Here is a 22,115-nt window from a genome sequence, read left to right on the forward strand (position 1 = left end):
TAACAAAGTTAGGATTGGGAGTTTAGTTAAACCACCAGGTAGGTGTAAATTCATTTAAGACAAATTAAAGCCAAATGAACAGTTTTACGGGGTGGATGATGTTGGAGAACTCACAACGGTCATCAGTTGATGCCCTGATCGGCCATTCTGTGCTATCTTACAATTCAGGAAAAGGCCACATGGTGGTGGAAACAATACAAATACAGGACCAGCTGATACCTTTAATCTGTTTTTTTTTTTTTTTTAATATTCTTAATGGTTGATTAAAGGTATCACCTGGTCCTGTCTTTCACTATATTTAAGGTACAGTTAGGTTTGTTTTTCTTTTATTTTTGCAGGTTAAAGAGAGAGAAACTTTTCTCTCTTTATAGGCCCATCACCTATGTTTCTTTCCTTAGCAAGGGAGTTGAGAAGGTGGCGGCTGACCAGCTTCAGGCTCTCTTGGTTGAAACTGATGCCCTTGATTCATTTCAGTGGGACTTCAGGCTGCGCCACGGCACGGCAACGGCATTGGTCGCCCTGCTGGATGACCTACTCAGTTGTGGGGTTCCACAGGGTTTGATCATCTCCCCAATGCTGTTTAACATCTATATGACGTCGTTGGGGAGGTGTCATCCGGGGATGTGGAGCTTCATGTCACCAATATGCTGATGACACCCAGCTCTAGATCTCCTTTTTTCCATCTGCAGTGGATGCTGTTCCGTCACTTGGGCGCTGCCCGGAAGCCTTTCTACAATGGATGCAGTCAAATGGACCAGTGGTTCTTAACCTTTGTTACTCGGATGTTTTTGAACTGCAACCCCCAGAAACCCCAGCCAGCACAGTTGGTGGTGAAGGCTTCTGGGAGTTGCAGTCCAAAACTCCTGAGTAACCCAAGGTTAAGAACCAGTGAAATGGACTAAGGTTGAACCCAAACAAGACAGAGGTCCTGCAGATGGGTGGCCCTGATGTCAGTGGTTTGGGGAACTCCCTCTCTTTTTTTGGGGGGGGGTGACTCTCACCACAAAGACTGAAGAGCCTAATGCCAAGAGAGGTCCGGTGGGAAAAAAACAAAAAATCGGGCCTTCTCGGCAGTGGCCCCTCTCACCTATGAACAACCTACCTGTAGAGATCCACCTGGATCCTTCACCGAGGGCCTTCAAGACTAATCTGAAGACATGGCTGTACAGGCAGGTCTTCCCTACAGCCATTACCTAGCCTGCCTCCCTCTTTTTCTCTCTTTCTTCTTCTCCTATTCCTTTCCCCATCTTGGACTCTGTGATTAACTTTAATCTTACCTTAGTTTATTTTTTTATGTTCTATATAAACCACCCATAGTAGGCACGTTCTATTTATTATAAATAATAAATAAATAAATAATTTAAATAATTTCCTGCTGTGGGGCCTAGCAGGTGGAGTACATTCCACAAGAGGGATCCTTATAGCTTTACCTTTGCTTTATGATAAGGAATTTTTTGATTAACTTACCTTCAATATACTTTGCATTCCTGATGTCAGGATATTCGGTGCATAGATTTAGGATTTGCTGCTTGTGCTTTTGACTGGCTATTTTAGTGTATGACCTGTTCCAATTGTTTGAATATATTTTAAATGTTCTGGCTGGCTTTGTCTAAATCCTGGCTTGGGCAGAGAAAAAGCTATTTTTCAAACTTATTGGTCTGAGAAGATCCACTATTAGTTACTGTTATAACTATAACTTTTAAAGTAATTTCCCAAGTAACTAAAATAGCTACATTTTATTTACTTTTATTTTAGAGAAACATGTGTGTCAAAAGCTGGTCTCTAGTACAAAACACACACTCCTCTGTTTCTCCTACTGCATTCACAATATAGCATGGGGCAACAGCATGAGCCAGAGACCTATGGACTGCGCCATGCTCCTCCTTCACTATTTAGTGAGGCCACACAACCTATAACTGTATAAAGTTACAGCTGCATCACAAAGGAAACAAATATATCCATTGGTTGTTCTGGGTTTTTCGGGCTCTTTGGCCGTGTTCTGAAGGTTGTTCTTCCTGACGTTTCGCCAGTCTCTGTGGCCAGCATCTTCAGAGGACAGCAACCATTATTTCAATTGTAATGTACAAAAACATTGTATCCTCTCCTCTTTTATTTTTGCAAAATGTAATTAATTGGGGGGGGGAGCTACGTAACTATTTACTTCCCAGCTTTGCACAAGCTACGTGCCTCCAATTTTCGCCCAAATTTGGTCCATATAGCCTTCTAAAAACCATAACTGAATGGGCGATCATGGAAAGTAAAGGATGCCAGCTCTTTTTAAATTCTTCCTGTAATCCAACTATTCTTTTAGCAAATTACTGATGTTCTAAATTTGAAAGCAAGAGTGCAGAGGTTCTCAACTTTTCGTATCTAATATCCCACCAGTCACTCTAGCAATGAACTCAAGACCCCACCATGATATGAGGGATATTTATTACATCCTTTATTGAGCATGAACAAAGGAATTAGGCAGACCACAAATGCCCAAAGTTACAATTGGGATGTCCAAATGGTGACAAAGTAGGGTTCTGTGGCAAGTAGGGTCACCTAGAAATGGGTCATCACAATAGCAGAAGGACATGGAGACTGATGGAGCATGAAGTCTATATCACTGCGGTGATAGCACAAGATCCCACATAGATTACTTCTGTGACCCACTGGTGGTACCTGTCCCATTGTTTAAAAAACAGTGCTTTGGTAAAGCGTACTTTCCTATCAGCGAGCTTTGGCCAACTGGCTTCGTGGAAGTGTCCATTCTGGACAGTTGGGCCATGGTTTTGATGTCCAACAAAACTCCAGAGTAACCGTAGAGTGGCTAAAGCTAACTATCTTCCCAGAATGAGTCCTTCTCTAAATCCATAGGGTATAAGAAGGCAGGAGAAGAGGTTCTACCAGGGTCTTAGACCCTCCTCAAAGATGTCAGATGCTGCCAGTGTCCGCTCTCCACTACATAATCAGAGATAAGCTGAAATGGTGGAATACAGTAGGCAAACTCTTTAGTCATTTCATATTTCCTGTCTCTTTTTGTGCCTAGGTCTCACAGCAGCGGCAATGGCCGAAGCCATGAAATTACAGAAGATGAAGCTCATGGCCATGAACAGCCTTCAAGGAAGCGGGAGTCAAAATGGGACAGAATCAGAGAACGAAGACCTAAACTCCAATGCAGGTAAAGCCAGGAAGGTGGATTTGAGCAATCAGTTGACGGGTGGATAACATTGACATGTATGGCTGGGAAGCTTCTCAGAGCAGCTTACGTTTCATTAAAACAATAAATAAATAGAAAATGGTCCATGTTCTTGGGTTTATGAAGTATTGAAAAAAGACATGAGACAAAAAAAAGAGTTGGGGAAATGGAAAGCAGAAACCTCAGATTCAGGCTCTTAGTAGTTGGAGGTTCATCAGCTAGGTGGAGTTGCTGATATCATGTAGTTCTTGTTCATGCATAGATCCTGCACATATATAGATACTTCCCTTTCTAGAAGCTTCCTCTTTTCAATTTTCCATGGTGAAGGAGACAGCAAAGGGTAAGAGGCACTTCCCTGAAAAACCCATGGATAAAAGCAGGGGACGTAACACCTGAATAGGGCTTCTGAGTTCTTTTAATGGAATGGAGACCATCCTGCCTCCTAGGTGTTTTCTCACGGGAAAGAGGAACCCTTCCATAGTCACATCATTGCTATTTTGGGTTGCCTCCAATAGCCATTCTACAAAGGAGTCCCACATAGAAAAGTGTTAGAGTTGCGGAATATGTGATTTAGATCATTCCACAAAACTTAAAAGCAAAATACAGTGGTGCCTCACACAACGATGTTAATTGGTTCCAAAAAAATCAACATTGTGTGAAACATCGTTCTGTGAAACACCATTTCACATAGGAATGCATTGAAAACCGGTTAATCCGTTCCAATTGGAACGGATTGCCATCGTTCAGTGAAAATCCCCATAGGAAACATCGTTGAGTGAAACAATGTTTCCTATATTGGAATGTATTGAAGCCGACTCAATACATTTCAATGCCTTTGCGAAGTCCTTTTTCGCTCCTGTAAAAGTGTCTTACAATGTTTGGACGCTGTTTTAAATGATTGCAATGGTTAGTCCACCTCCTGAAACCTATGCAAACTGATTTTGGTGTTGTTCTGACACTTCCTTAATTTATGATGATTTTTTGTTTTTTCTCCATAGGAAACCATTGGATGGTCTGTCTAATAGTTTCCAATGGAAAAAACAAAAAATCATCATAAATTAAGGAAGTGTCAGAACAACACCAAAATCAGTTTGCATAGGTTTCAGGAGGTGGACTAACCATTGCAATCATTTAAAACAGCGTCCAAACATTGTAAGACACTTTTACAGGAGCGAAAAGGGAGATCGTTGTGTGAAAATCCCCCATAGGAAACATCGCTGTGTGAGGCAGCAAATTTAACAGAAAAAGGCATCGTTGTGTGAATTCATCGTTGTGTGAGGCACTCGTTGTGCGAGGCACCACTGTGTAATATTTTGGAAGTCTACACACAATGGATACCTCCCTGCCCCCACTGATTTTTTTTTTTTTTTTACAAAGAAGTCGCTGTTGTACTCTCAGTATTAAGGCATACACTTGCTGGAGAGAGAAGGATTGTGTACAAGGCTGGTACCGTATTTTTCCGTGTATAAGACACCCCCATGTATAAGATGCCCCCACTTTTCTAATTCAAAATTAAGAAATCTAACTGGGGCTTAGCGAGTGTAGGGGGAAAAGGATCAAAGCGCAGCAGGATCGCTTTGATCCCTGCTTTCTCCCTTCGTGCTAAGCCCTGCGGGGCTTAGCAAAAGGAGGGGGAAAGGGATCAACGCACTCCCGCAACTGCATGATCGTTTTGATTCCTTTCCCCCTTATACAGCCGCGGGATTGTTTTGATTCTTTCCCACCTCCTTTTGTTAAGCCCCATGGGACTTAACAAGCAGACGGAAAAGCAGGGATCAAAGCGCTCCTGCAGGAACAATTTGATCCCTGCATTCCCCTCCACTTACTTTTGTTCTCTCCTCAGCTTACTGCCGTGTATAAGACGACCCTCAAATTTTAGTCTAAAGATTTTAGACAAAAGTATAGTCTTATACATGGAAAAATACAGGAGCAGGTTTTATAGCACTTTTCAAGTGTTGAAAGCATGTTTATCCTCTTGGTGGATACTGTTGTCCTCACAATGCAGATGGGACACAGAGGACCAAGAGAAGCTTCATTTTGTGCCTAGAGTTTTATCCTATTTTCCTTCTGTGGAATTCAAGGCAACCTATACAGAGGCCCAGATGGGCTTCCTTCCAGACAAGGACCAGCGCTAGAACCATTTAGTTATTACACCAGGGAAGGATATCAAGGGCCAAGGGGAGCCGGTTTTGCCAGAACTTATCTGAAAGTTTTAGGAACATAGGAAGCACCCATAACCCTTTATATGTCTATATGTATTTTTTTCCTACCAAGCTTTTGTGAGGTTTTGTGTGGTGTGTGTGTGTGTGTCAACTCCTACAGTCTAAATGAGTGCTAAAAATACATGAAACGGTGTTGTAAAACAGAAATAAAAGAAGATTGAATTTTGAAAGTGACTTCTTAACAAAGGGGGAGAACAACAAACGCCGCCAAGGCCAGGAGCCACGTTTAGTGAGGCAAACATTTTGTTTTAAGGAGACAGACCTACAGTTTCTTTGATTTGAGGTTGTGTTTAATAGCTCCTGTAATGGCTGCAACATGACTCCGCATCTCGATTTCAGCATGAATAACAACCTGTTTGTGTTTCATTTCGCTCCAAATGAGAAATTCTGTCTTTTTATTGTTTTAGGAAATTAGTCTGTGTACTATTGCTCCTGGAACTTTATAATTAATCACTAAAGGTTATGGCTGTTGAGAGTTTGTGGGAAATAGATGCCTGAATGGTTATAACTGTAGCTGTCAAATCAAAAATATTGGTTTACAGCGGTCGACTTTGTTATTCTTTTGAAGATTCAGTCAGACACGCAGTTTAACAAAGAGTTTGGCGCAGCCTGTTTACTTGTTTAAAATATGTCGAGAGAGGTGTTCTTTCTTCCTACATTGCTAGGTAGTCATTTCCGTCAGAAAGACAATAAAGATATGTCTTTAAATCATTTCCACTCAACACAGTTGCCTTGTTGCATTGTTTTGGGTGATTGAACTGATGCAGGAAAGACATTCAGCCATCTGGCTTGTACGAAATGCAATTTGTTTGGATATTTTCATTTCCTACTCTATGCTCTGTAAAAGCTGGTTCAAATCAGACATGGCCCTGAAGGTTTTATAGATTTTGTTGGAACCCACAAACTCATAGGTAGGGATGGGATTTTCGGACTACAGATCCTGTAATCATCCATTCTGAGATTTCTACCGAATAGACAAACGCCTAAATGTGACTCACCTGGGAGAAAGACCTTAACTGGAAAGTAGAGCTTAGCTAGGCTTGTCTCCACCTGGCTTCCTGTTTAGAAAGAAAGCTCCCAGGTGGCAGTGGGGCAGGAACAGGAAGCTTCTGAAGAGCTAAGGCCGAGCTAAGCCTTAGAGCCTTTGAGGCGTTTCAGCTGAGCCACGTTTAGAGGCATGTAAGGTGTCTGCCTATTTAGGTAGAACTCTCCAAATGGAGAATTATGGAATTTGTCATCCAAAAGATCAAACAATACCATTCCTACTCATAAGTAGACCTCAAGATTTGAAAATGAAAGGGAAGGATCAAGGAGTGTGCTTTACATGGACTGAAACCCACAGCTCTTTGCAGCTTCTATTCTTCACCCACAGCAAGAATTTGTGAGGCCAGGTGATACCTCAGTAAAGTATGAAATGCCTCTCCCAGTGTGTGGGTGGCAGTGGTTTGAGGCAAGACCACAGTAAGGCTTTGGATTAGCGTCTTGTGAATCCCTTTGGATTCACCAAACTGCAACAGGGCCGAGCAGTGGGGGTTGGAATTGACCAACCACAAGAATTCCAATTTTCTTTACATTAAAGCAGTAATGACTTCTCGTTGCTCCTCGGTTTTGGAAACAAGAATGCTGTGGTTAGTGAAAGATTGGAGGACGCTTGAGGGACCTGAAGGTTTGTGGGCAAAAGACATTCCTTCACTGTGGATATGAATGTGTTCCTTGCTGGTTCCCTCAGTATCCAGATGACTTCAAATTAATCTCTAAACTAAATACTGAAACACTTTTAGTTTTTGGGAGACAGAGATGGGAAGAAATGTAAATAAATTACTCATTCCCAACAAGCTAAATCGTCTCAACATGTCAAGACAGCTTGTCAGAAAGTTCTTTCCTTCCCCCGAGATTTCCTCCCTCTCGTATGAAGATGAGGACCTCTCTTTTTCATGTGTGGAATTTGCGGAGAATGTCTCTGTGCAAAACCAGTATCTTTTCCCTTTCCGAACCAAAGCACAGTCATCCAGGAAGCACAGACAGAACTGGCTGATTGATCAAAAGGACACAAACAAACCATCTTGTGCTTCTAACGTTTGCATGCTTTATGCAATCTGTGGGGAGAAAAAAGAGTTCTCACAGATGAGATCATCATACCTTCATGGCCCACAAACAAGGAGAAAAAAATGTATGCAAGAAGATGTAACAGAATACTTTTTTGGGCCATTCCACTTGTTTTTATGAAATATTTGACGGTGCCAGGAAAATGCCAGTGTTGGGATATAATAACATTTTTTGGGAAGCCTTGCTTTGGTTTGTTTAACACCTATGCCTAAAATACTGTGTCTGACTTCAAGTGCATCTGTAAAATAATCTTATAACTTCAGAGCTGGAAGACACTCTATGTATCATTGAGTCCAGCCTGTGTCATGGAGACACAGAGGGGGAATTGAACTCCCAACCTCTGGCTCTGTTGCCAGATACCAAAACCACTGAACTATCCAGCAGTTCAATAATAATCTTGAAACTGCAGAGCTGAAAGGGACCCTATGGATCATGACGTCCAGCCTTGGTGATGGAGGCACAGTGAGGAGTCCAACTCCGAGCGTCCAACTCCGCAGCCAAATACTTAAACCGCTGAGTGATCTTCTCACAAGTAGGAGAAAGACAAGGTATAAATAACACAGATAAATCAGCAAATAACACTTGCTCTGATCCACTGGGCATCTGTGTATGTGTGAATACAAGATGATTCCAGACATAGGAGCAATCATTTCCTCAGAGAGTCATTACCCTGAATACGAACAACGGGTTCGAAATGGACTATTCAGTTCAGTTGGTTTTAGATCCTGAGAAAAACGTATAACTGGTTGAAGTGGCCTTATCCTTATTATTTGTTGGGGAAGGGTGCAGAACTGCTAGATGTATGGGTGAGCGGATGGAATGGAGAAGATCAGCCCAGGAAAGGCAGATGAGTCTGTAGTTGTCCACAGGCTTCTGTTGCACTCAATGGATTCCTTGACGGATTCTTTCTAGCTTTGTACAGTATTTAAAAAAACCATCAACAGATCCTTCCTGAGATGAAAACCTTCTCATACAAGCTGTTAGGTAAAGAATAAAGCCATTGATTTGGCCAATTTAGGGAGTCCACCAGTGTGATGGAAATGGTCACCTCTCTTCCTGCACCCTGTACACACCATTGCTGAGCAAGGCATCAAACAACGCTAAACATTTCAGTAGTTTTTCTTTAAGAAATCCAGATGCTATTGCTTAGTTGTGAGATTTCCCGTTAGGGCAACAAAACAGCTAAGAGCACAAGGCCAGTGCACCTTCCAGCAATTCAAGAAACACACAAGAATACCCAACCCCGCGTCCTTTATATAGGGTAAATATATAATTTTCAAAAAAGCCTCCCCCCTTCTCTCTCTGTGGTGTGTGTGTGTGTGTACATAGGTGTGTGTATGTACACAGGCATGAGCATGTGTGTGTTTTACGTACCTGCCCACCGTGCAGGTTTTTTTCCCTCTCCTAAATGCAAACATCCTTCACAATCTGTTTAAAAAACCACAAATACATCACTCGAAGGAATATTTAAAGGAGCATCAGGAGGGGAGAAACTCATTGGTTTAATGGAATGCTGTCAAGAAAAATCAGCATCACAAATGACACGAGGGCAGAATTGATACTTCTGCACTGACACGTTAAAAGAAAATCCTATGCATTATTTAGAAAACCTCGAAATCTGTCAGCAGTATGATTGCCGAGTTAGCAGAAGCAGGAGGGACAAGGCTGGGAGTTGAAAAGAAAAGGCTTAGGCACAGATCCATATTGTAACCTTTCATGTTCTACACCCACCGTGAGTGCCTCGCTATTACACGGTCAGCGATTTTTCTCCTCCTTAAAAAATAATAATAATAAAAAAATTCTCCCTTTTAAATTCTCAAGTCAAAAGAGGTTGGCCTTTTCTCCTAAAAAGCAGTTTGCCTGAGCTGTTATTTTGTTGTAAGTGTAAAGATGGCAAAAGGTGTATGTATGTGTGTTGGTTTATAATGCATCTTTTAAAAAACGCCTATGCTACTTTCCTCAAACAATATGTTTTTTTCCTTTCCCCAATGGGGGGAAAAATAGGAGTGTGGGTTAACCATTAAAGCATGCAAATATGGGTCTGTTTTGCTTCTTTAAACATATCAGTGGAATAGGGACAATGCAGATCTCTCTCTCTCTCTCTCATATTTATGTTACATTTTTAAAAGCAAATAATTCCCTAAACCAGGGATGGGCAACCCCTGATGGTCCTCTAGGGACCCACGGTTGCCTCCCCTAAGATAATGCTGCCCAATTTGGATCCCCTGTGGCAGTGGTCCCCAACCTTGGGCCTCCAGATGTTCTTGGACTTCAACTCCCAGAAATCCTGGTCAGCAGAGGTGGTGGTGAAGTCTTCTGGGAGTTGTAGTCCAAGAACATCAGGAGGCCCAAGGTTGGGGACCACTGCCTTATGGGGAGAAAGGTGGCATATCAATAATTTAAATAAATAAATACATTTTCACACACACACATATCCTGGAAGCAACTGGAAGTTGGTAGGAGGAGTTGCAGAAATAGCCCCACCACCCTAAAACAATACATCATCTCTTAGAGAAGGGCCACTGCTTCAGGAGACTTCCAAGGGTGGCGATTCCTGTTTTAGGCTGAAAATAGATGTTTACAGAATTGATTCAGGAGCTTGGGAGGGGCCTGGGGCACTTGTACACATGCACACAAAACCGTTCCTCACCCTTTCTCTTTCCCCGTGCGCTGAAGATGATTGAAACTGGGTTGCACATGTTTTCAGTTTCAGGGCACTTAATTGCATGGCCTTCTCAGCTTTAGCAATCGAATTATGGGATGCCTTCTCCTCAGACGCCTAACTGTGACAATAGTGGTGTCCTTTTGGTACCAGGGTAAAATTTCACCCACATTTGGGGGTCTCAGTTGTCATAATCCTGTTCTTGCTTTATTGAACTGTGGATTTTTAGGGGGCAGATCTGTCCAGATATCATGGATACATTTTTAAAGATATTGTCGATCTGCCTTCTAATCTGTGTAGGCCAAGTTCACAATCCCCTCCATCTAAAGCAGTGGGTTCCCAACCTTGGGTCCCCAGATGTTCTTGGACTGAAACTCCCAGAAGCCTTTACCCCTAGCTGTGCTGGCCGGGATTTCTGGAAGATGCAGTCCAAGAACATCTGGAGACCTGAGGTTGAGGACCGCTGACTTATTTATTTCCTGTTCTGCCTCTGTTCAAAACCAGCTGGGGAGGTTACATCTGTCTCACCTTGAGTTTGTAGCTGCCACCACCTCTCCTTTCTTTGTTCAAGATGAGAGAAACCCATATTTCTCCAACAGCGGGAAGGATTTATGTTGTAGGATGTGCCCCCTTTCTTCTGAATGTTCAGTTGAGTCAGTGGCCGCATTTACTGATCATGAGTAGCGCAATCCTAACTCTTAAGATGCGTTGCCTGTCATGGATTAGATGGAGGTGCCGGGTGATCTCAGAGATCTATTGATGGAACTGCTCTACTAGCTAAGATCTGCCAGGAGAAAGAAAGAAAAAGTGGAGAGGCAGTAGGTGGATGGAGGAGACAAGTTTGACCAGAGTTACGTCTCCCCGAGCCCAGGAGTCACTCGCTATGCTGGCACAAAGTTGGGCCAGTAAAAGGATAAAAAGGGAGTTGGGTTTAGCACACCTTCAGCTGGCCTAGACTCAGTTCAACAGATCTGTCTAGTCTGGTTAAGATTGCATGATAGATGAGCAATTAATATGGCATGTTTTAGACTTAGGTCTTACCAGACTGGAGAGCAGAAAGTCCAAGATGAGGCCAAGTGAAACAGAGGTGGGATAGGAGCAGGAGCAACAGCAAAGATTATCATGGATCCTAAATTACAAGGAGGAGAGTCTTGTTTCCCAAACCAACAAGGAAACTGACCTTGATTTTTTTTTCCCCCCCTAGGGATGAGGGAGTATGGGATGATTTCAGTAAACCAACTTTCCTAAGAGTCTTTCAATACTTACCACCATTGGGAAGAACAGGATATGATTGTATAGGCTGAATCCTCACCTGTCACCCCTCAAATTCAGGACTTGATGTGAACTCAAGCACTGCCATGGGGAAGGATCTGATAAGAGGGGAGCTTGAAAATGCTACTTTTTGGTCAAAACTCATAGAATTTCTTAGCTAGGATTCCACGTAGCCACGTTGCCTTGGGCTTCTGTGAACCATCATTGAAAATAGTAACTTTTCTGTCTGCCAGTTGGATAAAAAATCCCTCTTCACCCAGCATCATTGCAAGCTGGACTTTTCATCATCTTTCCATTCATCTGCTTTTAATTGCAATGGTAATGTAACAATCAATGGCAAGGTTTGTTTGTTTTTTGGCTATAATTCCTTGGTTTGATTTTTTTTCCCCCCTTAAGTCCTTTTTGAACTTTCTTTTGGAAGCTTTTGAAAGAAGGTGATTGTAAATCTTTAAGACCTGAATAGATCTGTATGAAAAAACCTCCCAGGGAATATCTCTAGCCTTGCCTTAGTGATGCTTCTGAAATTCATAATACCTGGTTCAGTCTATTGTATATTTTTCCCCCTAGCTCAGCATGGAACATTCCACATAGTGTTCAATAGAGTCCTCCAACTCTGTCCCGCTCAGAATGTTACATGCAGTTCAGTTTTTGGAATCCAGCAGATCAGACGTTCAGGGACAGATGGTTCGTGGGTCTACCTGCAGACACTGTTTTTGATTTTTCTGCCCTTTACTTTTTAGGGAACAACTTCTGGTTGCTGTAGCCTGACAAGCCCAGGAAGAGCAATAGAGTCACGTTGTGTTTTAGCTTGAATTTTACAAGCAGCCCTTACTTAGGAAACCTCTTTCTTCTCCATGAGCTTTTGGGTCCTTTCAGAGCCACTGGACAAATTGTCAAGGAGAACCTTTACCTTTACCTTATGAAAATAAAAAAGATTATTTGAAAGACAGAAAGAGAAGTGCCAATCCAATGCTACAATTTTGGTTTTGCATGTTTCTAGAGTTTAATTTACTTTACTATTATTATTTTAATGTTAATGAGCTAATAGGAAGGTTTTAAATAAAGAATTTTTAGAGTTCCTACCAAATTTGGAATAAAGTTCCACATAGATGAGATGCAAGTGACATGGTTTTTAAAAGAAAGCTGTTTGGAACAGAGATATTGCTTACATCCGTCACCCTTTTTTCCCCTTTTCTTTCCTGAACAAATTTATGGTACCTAAGTGCAGAGGTCTAACACTTCAAAGGTTTGAAAAAAGAAGGCATCCAGCTTGCACTAATCTTCATTTTTCCCCCCTATCTTCTTACAGCAGCACTAATGGAAATGTATTTTGTTTAATGACTCTGAAATCCTGTTTGTAATTAGATGTGGGAATTGGTCTTACTTTGTAACAGATGATACTGGAATAATAATATGAGAGATGCTACACTGAGACCAGAATACTCCTAAATCTATATCATTTTTCATGCTATTGACAGGAAATGCGTTTGAGAAAACAGAGAAAATGTAGAGATTGATTTTATTTTACATAAAGGGGAATAAAGAAGAAGAAGCAAGTAATGTAGGGTTTACAGATGTAGTCTCTATCAAATTATACATGGGGTTGCATATGAGCAGTTTTATTTTCTGGTTCCAGCCAAACCAAAATAGTATAACTCTGCGTGATATGGATAATATGCACAGAAAGTAGGTATGTATTCTACTCCTATATTCACATAAATGCCTTGTCTGTTGTTTGCCCTATTGCCCACAGAGATGTTCCATGAAGCCTGACTATTATATAACAAAAGAATTGAGAAAGGAAGGCCGAGGGACGATATAATAGCACTTTTCACGTATTTGAAAGATGCCGGACACACAATAATGGGCTCCAGCTACAGGAAGCCATTTTCAGCTGAATATATGGGAAAAAAACTCTTAACTGTTAGAGCAGTACAACAGTGTAGGCATTCAAGGGGAAATTGGACAGCCGTCTGTGAGATCTGCTTTGACTTGGATGCCTGCATTGAGCAAGGGATTGGCCTTACAGGCCTCTTTCAGCTCAATTATTCTACGATTCTATCCAGCAACTGAAGTAATCATATTTTCCCCTTCTATTTCCTCTGGTTTCCCCCCCTTCCTTGCTTTCCCCTGAGTTGGTTTCTTAGCTGCAAGCTCTTTTAGGCAAATATTTGCTCTCTTACACTGCAGGTCAAACCGCAGAAGCCTCTGTGCTTCAAGGTCGGAAGACCAGCCATCGTAAGATCGAATCCACGCGACGGAGTGAGCTCCCGTCGCTTGTCCCAGCTCCTGCCAACCTAGCCATTCGAAAGCATGTAAAAATACGAGTAGATAAATAGGTACCACCTTGGTGGGAAGGTCACAGCATTCTGTGTCTAGTCGCGCTGACCACATGACCACGGAAACTGGCTATACGGCTTGGAAACAGGGATGAATACCGCGCCCTAGAGTCAGACACGACTGGACTAAATGTCAAGGGGAACCTTTACCTTTTACATTATATAAAATGCTGTGAACCTTGAGACATGTACGTTGGGCAACCCAAAAGAGTTAAAGTGAGGTGTTTTCCTTTAGCAGTTGCTTGAAGGTGCTTGAATGAATGAATGAATGAATGAATGAATGAATGAATGAATAATAATAATAATAATAATAATAATAATAATAATAATAATAATAATAATAATAATAATAATAATAATAATAATAATAATAATAATAATAGTAGTAGTAGTAGTAGTAGTAGTAGTAGTAGTAGTTGTTGTTGTTGTTCTTGTTGTTGTTGTTGTTGTTGTTATGATGATGATGATGATGATGATGATGATGATGATGATGATGATGATGATGATGATGATGATGATGATGTTGTTTTGGATTCAGAGTGGGATCTTTGAACATCCATACAACAATCATCTTCTCCTACTGACTCAGGAAATGATGTTGTGTATTGTTGGTGATGCTGGCAATTCAGCCTGTATAAGAAAGGAAATAGAACTTCTTTTTTAGACTTCTGTTTCCTTAGGGATGTTACTAAGAATATTAATATGGGGTGGTGGTGATGCTGGTTTGGGGAGGAAAATCTGTAGAACACATTCTGCAGGGCAAACACAGCCCCATGAAACTCACAGAGAGAGAGAGAATGAGAGAGAGAGAGAGAAGGCGAACTGGTACGGGAAGGAGCATGTTGGGTTTGTGACTGTCATGCTGAGCAAAAGCCATTTCTGCCAGCTCTACAGCTGCCAACAGCAGGAGCTTCATAAATGCCAATTTTAATCAGATCTGATTATATCAAACTCACTCAAAACCCTTTAAAAAAATATGCCCATTTATTTAGAAGGCCGTGATGTTTCCTGACAACGTGAGTGTTAATGATCTTTTCGATTGCTTCTTTATGTATATGTCGCTGCTCTCAGCTGGTGCCGGTCTCTTTGAAGGCCCAGAGCAAGACACGATTCAAGGACCTGGCCAAAGTAGAGTGCCACACTTCCTTCCCTACCAGTCAAAGCTCCTTCAACCCTCTGTTGCCTGCTTTTGCTTTGCAGAGGACCCAGGAGCACTGATCTAAGGCACAGGAATTGCTGGAGAGCTCAGTTGGCAGAGGTTGGGGGTTCAAATCCCGCTTGGGGCCTCCCCGAGAGGGGCTGGACTCAGTGGTCCAGAGGGTCCCTTCCAGCTCTATAGTTCTATGGTGGTGGTGGTGGTGGTGGTGGTGGTGGTGGTGGTGGTTGTTATTATTATCATTATCATTATTATTATCATTATCATTATCATTATTATTATTTGTTCAAAGAAGCATATAGGTTGATGTTGATCAGGTACATAGACAGTTTGTGGTCCTCCAGCTATGGCTGGACTGCCATTTCTATCTCCTGCCTCCCCCTGCCGCCTGTGCTGGCTAAGAGTGGTGAGGGTGGGCAACCCAACAGTGTCTAGAAAGACAGAGGTGACCTGCTGTTTCATCCTGAAGCTTCCAGACCAAAAGGAGGGCAAGATTTTAAAAAGAGGGTGGGGTTTCCAAAATCTGGGTCCCATGGGCATGCTAGTACTGCCAGGAGTGGTAAGTCCAGCTGTGGATCTCTTTGAGTGTAGCTGAGTCATAGCCCTTTGATACTACTGTAATTGATGTTGTCCTGGGATTGCTGGCTGTTATTGTTGTTACGTGCTATCCGGCCGCCTCTGACTTATGGAGACACTACGGATAAGCAATCTCCAAAACGCCCTGTCCTCAACAGCCCTACTCAGCTCTTGCAAACCCAACCTTAAATCACAATGTAAATCACTAGTCAGTAAGCATTTCATTTTTTAAAAATCCAACTTAAATAAAAATAATTTGATTTATTTTTATTTATTTATTTGGTTTAAATTAAAAAATCCAGTTTTTTGTTTTTTATTCAAATAAGGTATTTCTAAAATAAAGTGTTTGCTAACTAGTGATCTAAATCAGGGGTCCCCAACCCCTGGTCTGCGGCCCCGTGCCGGTCCATAGGCTTCCTGGAACCAGGCTGCGGATACGGATCTCCACCCCCCCTGCACGAACAAATGGTGGGCGTGTTATGCTTGCGGAGGGTATGTTGCAACACGCCCACCCGTGGTGTGGGGGTACCCCTTCCCCCCCCACAAAGCCCACACACCCCCAACCGGTCCGCGATCCCAAAAAGTTTGGGGATCACTGATCTAAATCATGATTTAAATCAAATCCACCCTGGCATTAATTAACATTGTAAATTGTGCTGCCCGGTTGCTTCCAAACAGACACAAATCTGTGTTGAGAAAGAAAATGCCAGGCCGAACCTATTTCCTCCTTCTAATTTTGCCACATCCTTCATTTTAATTCATATTTCTAATGACTGGTTTGGCGTTTGGAAGTTTCGATTTGGATTGTGGAAGTTTTGATTTTCTTGGCACAAAGAATTTGTGGTTTTTTGAAGTGGGGAAGAAGCCGTTTTGATCTGAAGGGGGGGGAATGGACCTTCCACATCTCACGATCTCTAGCTCCCTTTAACTTTTTAGAAAATCTCTCCCCAGTTAGTGCTCTTTGTTGTAGATCGTCATCCGTCGGCCGTACATTTGACAATAAAATCCTTTTTTGACATTTAATCGCTAGCTGAGTTGTTCCAGCCTCATTATATATTCATGAACTTTATCACCCAGATAAGACATTAAGGTTTAACTTGCATTTTAGTTTCGAACATAGGGTGATATTGAAAACTTAAGAATTTAGCTGGTGGATGCTTTGAAAACAAGTCCGGGTGTTGGAACCATGCCTGTAGTTAAAACTGGTCCTGAGCCAAACATTCTGCAAGAAGAACCTTAGGTTTTCGAATCAAGTCAGAGGGGCAGTAAGTGAAGTCTCATGAACTGCCGTAAATCTCCCAAGTAGGCACAGAAATCTGTGGGCAAGAGGAAGGAAAATTTTTGTTTTGTTGCATGCAGTGGTTTTAATGCCTGGTACCCATTTCTTTTCACTCCCAGCATACCAAAGCATGCTGTTTTGATGCAAAGGTGTATTCATGTGTGTTGCACAAATTTTATAGGAAGTAGTGCTGAAAAATCAACAGTAGGACACCCCCCCATCTGCTGTATCAGCATCTGCAGATTCACTTCTCTGCTGCCTGAAAATAAAAAAATAAAAAAACCCCCACAGAAATATGCATTTACTGTGGTGCCCCGCATAACAACGATAATCAGTTCCAGGAAAATCGCTGTACAGCAAAATTGTCGTCATGTGAAAAAAAATCCCCATTGGAATGCATTGAAAACCGGTTAATGCGTTCCAGTGGAGAAATACCTCATTGTCCAGCGAAGATAGCCCATAGAGAACTGCCAGTCAGCTGTCTTAAATCGCTGTCTTGCGACGCTTCTGTCCAGAAAACACCCATTTTGCGAAGGGCAGCCATTTTGCGGAGCCGGAAAAATCGTCATTTTGTGAACAAACGGTTTGTGAAGCAAGGACCTAATCATCGTAAAGTGGATTTCCCCATAGGAACCATCACTTTGCGATCGCTATAGCGATCAAAAAAGTCATCGTTCTGCGGTTTTATCGTACTGTGGGGTCGTCGTATTGCAGGGCACCACTGTATACATATTTCTACAGTGTATTTCCCGGAACTAGCCACTAGAGGAAGCCAGAAGCAATGCTATGAATAGCGTTCACTACTTCCACATTTTTAGGCATCCACCAGTGGCTTGGAGCCGATCCCTGTGGATACCGTGGTGCTCCTGTGCTGCCTGTATAGATGCCTGCCCTCCCAACCGACTAAAGATGGTTTCGCACTACAGGAATGAGTAGAAACCAACTGTGTCCCTGTATTCTCTTCTTTTGGTGCAGTAAGCTTTAGGAACTTCTGATTCCTCTTTGAAATGAACCATGTCATCCAAGCTGTGGGGAAATTCTGGTGAATTTAGGCAAGACTAAATGTGGGCTCATGGTTTGCTCTTCACCTGTTTGCATAACATTAAAGCAGACTCCCCCCTACTCTGTGTTGGACTATAATTCTGCAGCCATTTCAGCCAGCATGGCCAATTGTGCAGAACAGGAGAGAATGAACGCCCAATGTGTCTGGGGGGGCACAAGGATCAGGTTAAGGCTCCCCTTAGTCATAGTTTAGCGTTACGTACAAAATGGACCATTAATCTCAAAAAAAATCAGTGTGCTCACGCACTTACTTCTCTGCTAACGAAGCAATGGCATACAAGTGCTCGGATCAAGAGTTCTCTCTGGATTGTTGAATGTGTAGAATTAGGGAAAGATCTTTTTATGGACTTCAACTCACAGAACTGAACTGCTGGATAGCTCAGTGGTTTAGCTCTCTGGTGGCAGGAGCCAGAGGTAGGGAGTTCAATTCCTATGCGGTGCCTCTTTGGCAGGGGTTGGACTCAATGGACTTCCTTCCAACTCTCTGATGATGATGATGATCAGCATTCCCAGCCAGAATGGCCAAGTGGCTGGGGAATTCAGGCATTGGTTGAGGGATTCTGGGACTTAATGGTCCAAAACCAGAAGTTTCCTAAATCTGGGGTTGTGATATGTTTACTACCAACAGGTGAAATGAATGTTGAAAAGTTTTGCTGGTTTGGGGCCCGTTGGGTTTTCCATATCCAGAACAGATTATGCAACCGTATGCTGGTGAAAAATCAGCGATTGCACAGAAGAGTCTGTCCAGTTAGCTCCAGAATGGGACGCAATTACCTTAAAATACCACCGTCCTCCGTGAGCTTAATTGTATGCCTGTGATACCTTCTAATTCAATTAGGACTAACTATTCCACATTAAGCTTTCTGTTAAAATCCATGCAGTGTACTATAAAAAAGTCATTAATTTGGTAATATCAATTTAACTAGTTTTAGCTCATTAACCTTGACACTGATAGTGCAAGAGAGAAGAACCTTTGGAGAGAGTTTTTTTTCCCTCGCAGCACAATACGAAGGTGCTCTAAAGACCACTTCAAAAGTCGATGCCCATTATCTTCGGTCATCGGTTACAGAAATTTGACTGTGCTTTGGAAATAGAAATAGGAAAGTACTTAATTTCAAGTCACCTTCAAGGGTCTGCTGTTCCAGCAGCTTGTTTTCCATGACATTACTTGCTTTATGTGTGTGTAGGTTGGCCAGAGAATAGGAGAGCACAGAGACGCCTGCAGATGCATTTTGGCTTTTTTGTTGCTGTTGTTTAAGTTGGTTGGCCTGCAGAAAGGAGGCATTATCCTCGTCTCAGGCAGTAAAATATCTTGGACTAGCGCAACACCAGCACAAAACTTGGCAAGGAAGTCTCGTTCAGAAGCATTTTGAAAGAGACTATAAGATCTAAAGTCAAATGGCTGAAGTCCTGTTGCAAAGCCTAATACGTCGCAACGCAAGCAGGACCTCTAGAATAAATTGAGACTTATGCAGTTGGCTCACCAAACCCCTGCTCATTCAGTGGGCCTACTCTAGTTGTGACTTACTTCATTTGTCAACAGGATTTCAGCCAATGTCGGCCATAATTACCGTATGTCTTGCTCATCTCATATACAACACATTAGGAAAAAGAGCAATGAAAGAATGTGATGATTCAGATAGTACTGCAGAGTCACGTCTAAAAGCAAATGAGAGAACAGTCACATTCTGCGTTGCAAACACTCATTAGTGTAATTATACACACAACTAGACATTCTGAAATGTGATCAAGAGGGGAAATGCACATGAATAAGAAGTCACTGTTTTAAGGATTAATTTAAACTCTAGTTTAACCACACAGTAGATTGAGAAAATCCTAATATTCTGGCCATTCAGTTTCATGAAAAAAGAAAAGAATAGCATCTTTGGTTGTTAAGTATTTCCCCATATTCAAAATTTCCTTCCTTCCTTCCTTCCTTCCTTCCTTCCTTCCTTCCTTCCTTCCTTCCTTCCTTCCTTCCTTCCTTCCTTCCTTCCTTCCTTCCTTCCTTCCCTTCCCTTCCCTTCCCTTCCCTTCCCTTCCCTCCCCTTCCCTTCCCTTCCCTTCCCTTCCCTTCCCTTCCCTTTCTTTCTATCTAATATTTTATCCCCCCCTTCTCCTTAAACGAATACCCAAAGTAGCTTACATCATTAAAAGGCAACATTAAAGCTAAACACAGTAAGCATACAAATACTAGAAAGGAAGAATCAAATGCCCCACCGAAAAACAGTAAACAAAAGCAACATCAAAAACACATTCAAAGCAGTAAAGCACAACCATCCATTAAAAAAACCTCACTCAAGGAGCCAGTCTCTAAGAGAAATCTTGATTGAAGAGAAAGGTCTTTATCCACTTGCTCAAGGAGAACAAAGATGGGGCCAGGCTGGCCTCCAGTGGGAGGGAGTTCCAAATCCTGGGAGCAGCAACCAAGAAGGGCCTCTCGTGTGTCCCCATCAAATGCACCTGTAAAGGTGGCAGGACCGAGAGAAAGGCCTCCCTTGAAAATCTTAACACCAGACTCATAATGGGAGACACGGTCCTTGAGATCATTTCAACCCAATCTGTTTAAGGCTTCATAACTTAGAATTAGCACTTTGAATTGTGTCTGGAACTGGACTGGCAGCCATTGGAGCTGCTATATTGTGGGGCTTATGTGATCCCTGTAACCAGTCCCAGTCAGCACTCTGGCTGCTGAATATATGCTGTTGTTCCAGAATGGAAAAGGGGCTCCTGGTAGTATGCTCCTGTGTCCTGCTGTCCAAAGGACAGTCCTCTGTTTGAAGGATTGTTGAAGGACAGTCCTCTCTTTGAAGTACTGTCCAGTCCAAGTTTCCTTTAAAGGTCAAGGCTCGAATCCTGTTGGTAGCCCCAACTAAAGGTAAAGGTATAGGTTTCCCTTGACATTTTTAGTCCAGTCGTGTCCAACTCTAGGGGGCAATGCTCATCCCGTTTTTCAAACCGTAGAGCCAGCGCTTGTCCAAAGACAGTTTCCATTGTCACGTGGCCAGTGTGACTAGGGAATGTTGTTTTACCTTCCCACCGAGGTGGTACCTATTTATCTACTCGCATTTACATGCTTCGAACTGCTAGGTTGGCGAGGAGCTGGGACAAAGCGACAGGCGCTCACTCCGTCGCATGGATTCGATCTTACGGCTGCTGGTCTTCTGACCCTGCAGCACAGAGGCTTCTGCGGTTTAGCCCGCAGCGCCACCACGTCCCCCAACTAGAGCAGAGCTATTGAATCAGTGGCGTTTACATGTGTGTTGATTCACTACTCTTGACTGATTTAGTGGGTCTACCCAAGTTGGGATTTGATTTAAGCCTCATTACCTTGAGAAGGAAGAGTAGAACCCTTGAACTTGCAGCATCATGAGTTAACACCCAGTGAGCAGGTAGGGGAACAAGTACGCACAGGTCACTTGGTCACAATCTTCCCCTCGGTGACGAGACTCCACACATCCACTTGGAACTTATGACCTTATGGGTCAGCCCAGAACGGAAACAGGAAATCAGCCCACGAAGGACTAAATGTTCGCGTTTGCATTCTGTTTCTAGCGAAGCCCAATCCGAAGCAACTAACTTGGATAATGAGGAGAGAAAAAAGACGATCAAATAATATGCGCTCAGCAACTGGCTTTGCATTGTGTAGCTGTGTGAGAAAGTGGTAATTTTATTACATGGGATGTCAAGAATGAACATCAACTTTCTTCCCAAAATGAAGAGCTTGGGGGGGAAGTGAGCATTTGTCATTATGTTTAATTTGCACATACCTCACCAAAGGAATAGGCCAAGGGAGCTCGGCCGAGAACACAGCTGTACCAGCGCCTCAACTAATTGCCTCTCCATCCTCAACCTCATTTATCTTCATTTCTTCCCAATTATACCACATTATCAATAGTCTCTGTTGCATCAGAGTCTTAATCCCTTTTATGCAGGCAGCATTAGATAGTGGCAGATTACTTCTTAGAGGTAGTCAGAGTAAACAGCTATGAAATGCCACCTCTGGCAGATGGCATTGCTTCGCAAGAAGTGGGACAAAACATTTGGAAATGTGTTGCTGGGCACCCGGTTTGAGAACGCAAGCTGTCAATATTTTTATAAATGATCATCAAGGTGCTGCTTGCTTAGCACCAGAATGTAACCCAGCCAAGATGTTTAGAGAAGTCTGGAAACTTCACTACTCCCAGCGTAGACTGAAACTACAATCCCAGGGCCTCTGTCATAGGCTGTTGCCTTGAACCATAAATCCCTTGGCTT

General features: G+C 42.5%; 1 protein-coding gene across 3 annotated transcripts in view; it reads left to right on the forward strand.

Moving 5' to 3' along the window:
* DACH2 (dachshund family transcription factor 2) overlaps positions 1–22,115 on the forward strand; it is a 325,199-nt gene that overhangs the window by 210,957 nt on the left and 92,127 nt on the right. For all 3 annotated transcript variants that reach the window (XM_072981094.2, XM_072981095.2, XM_078380767.1), the window contains one exon: positions 3,035–3,166. In XM_072981094.2, the coding sequence (XP_072837195.2) occupies positions 3,035–3,166 (132 nt within the window). The remainder of the gene's footprint in view (positions 1–3,034; positions 3,167–22,115) is intronic.

This window comes from Pogona vitticeps, chromosome 11 (genome assembly GCF_051106095.1).
Source record: "Pogona vitticeps strain Pit_001003342236 chromosome 11, PviZW2.1, whole genome shotgun sequence".
In the NCBI taxonomy this organism is placed as follows: Eukaryota; Metazoa; Chordata; class Lepidosauria; order Squamata; family Agamidae; genus Pogona; species Pogona vitticeps.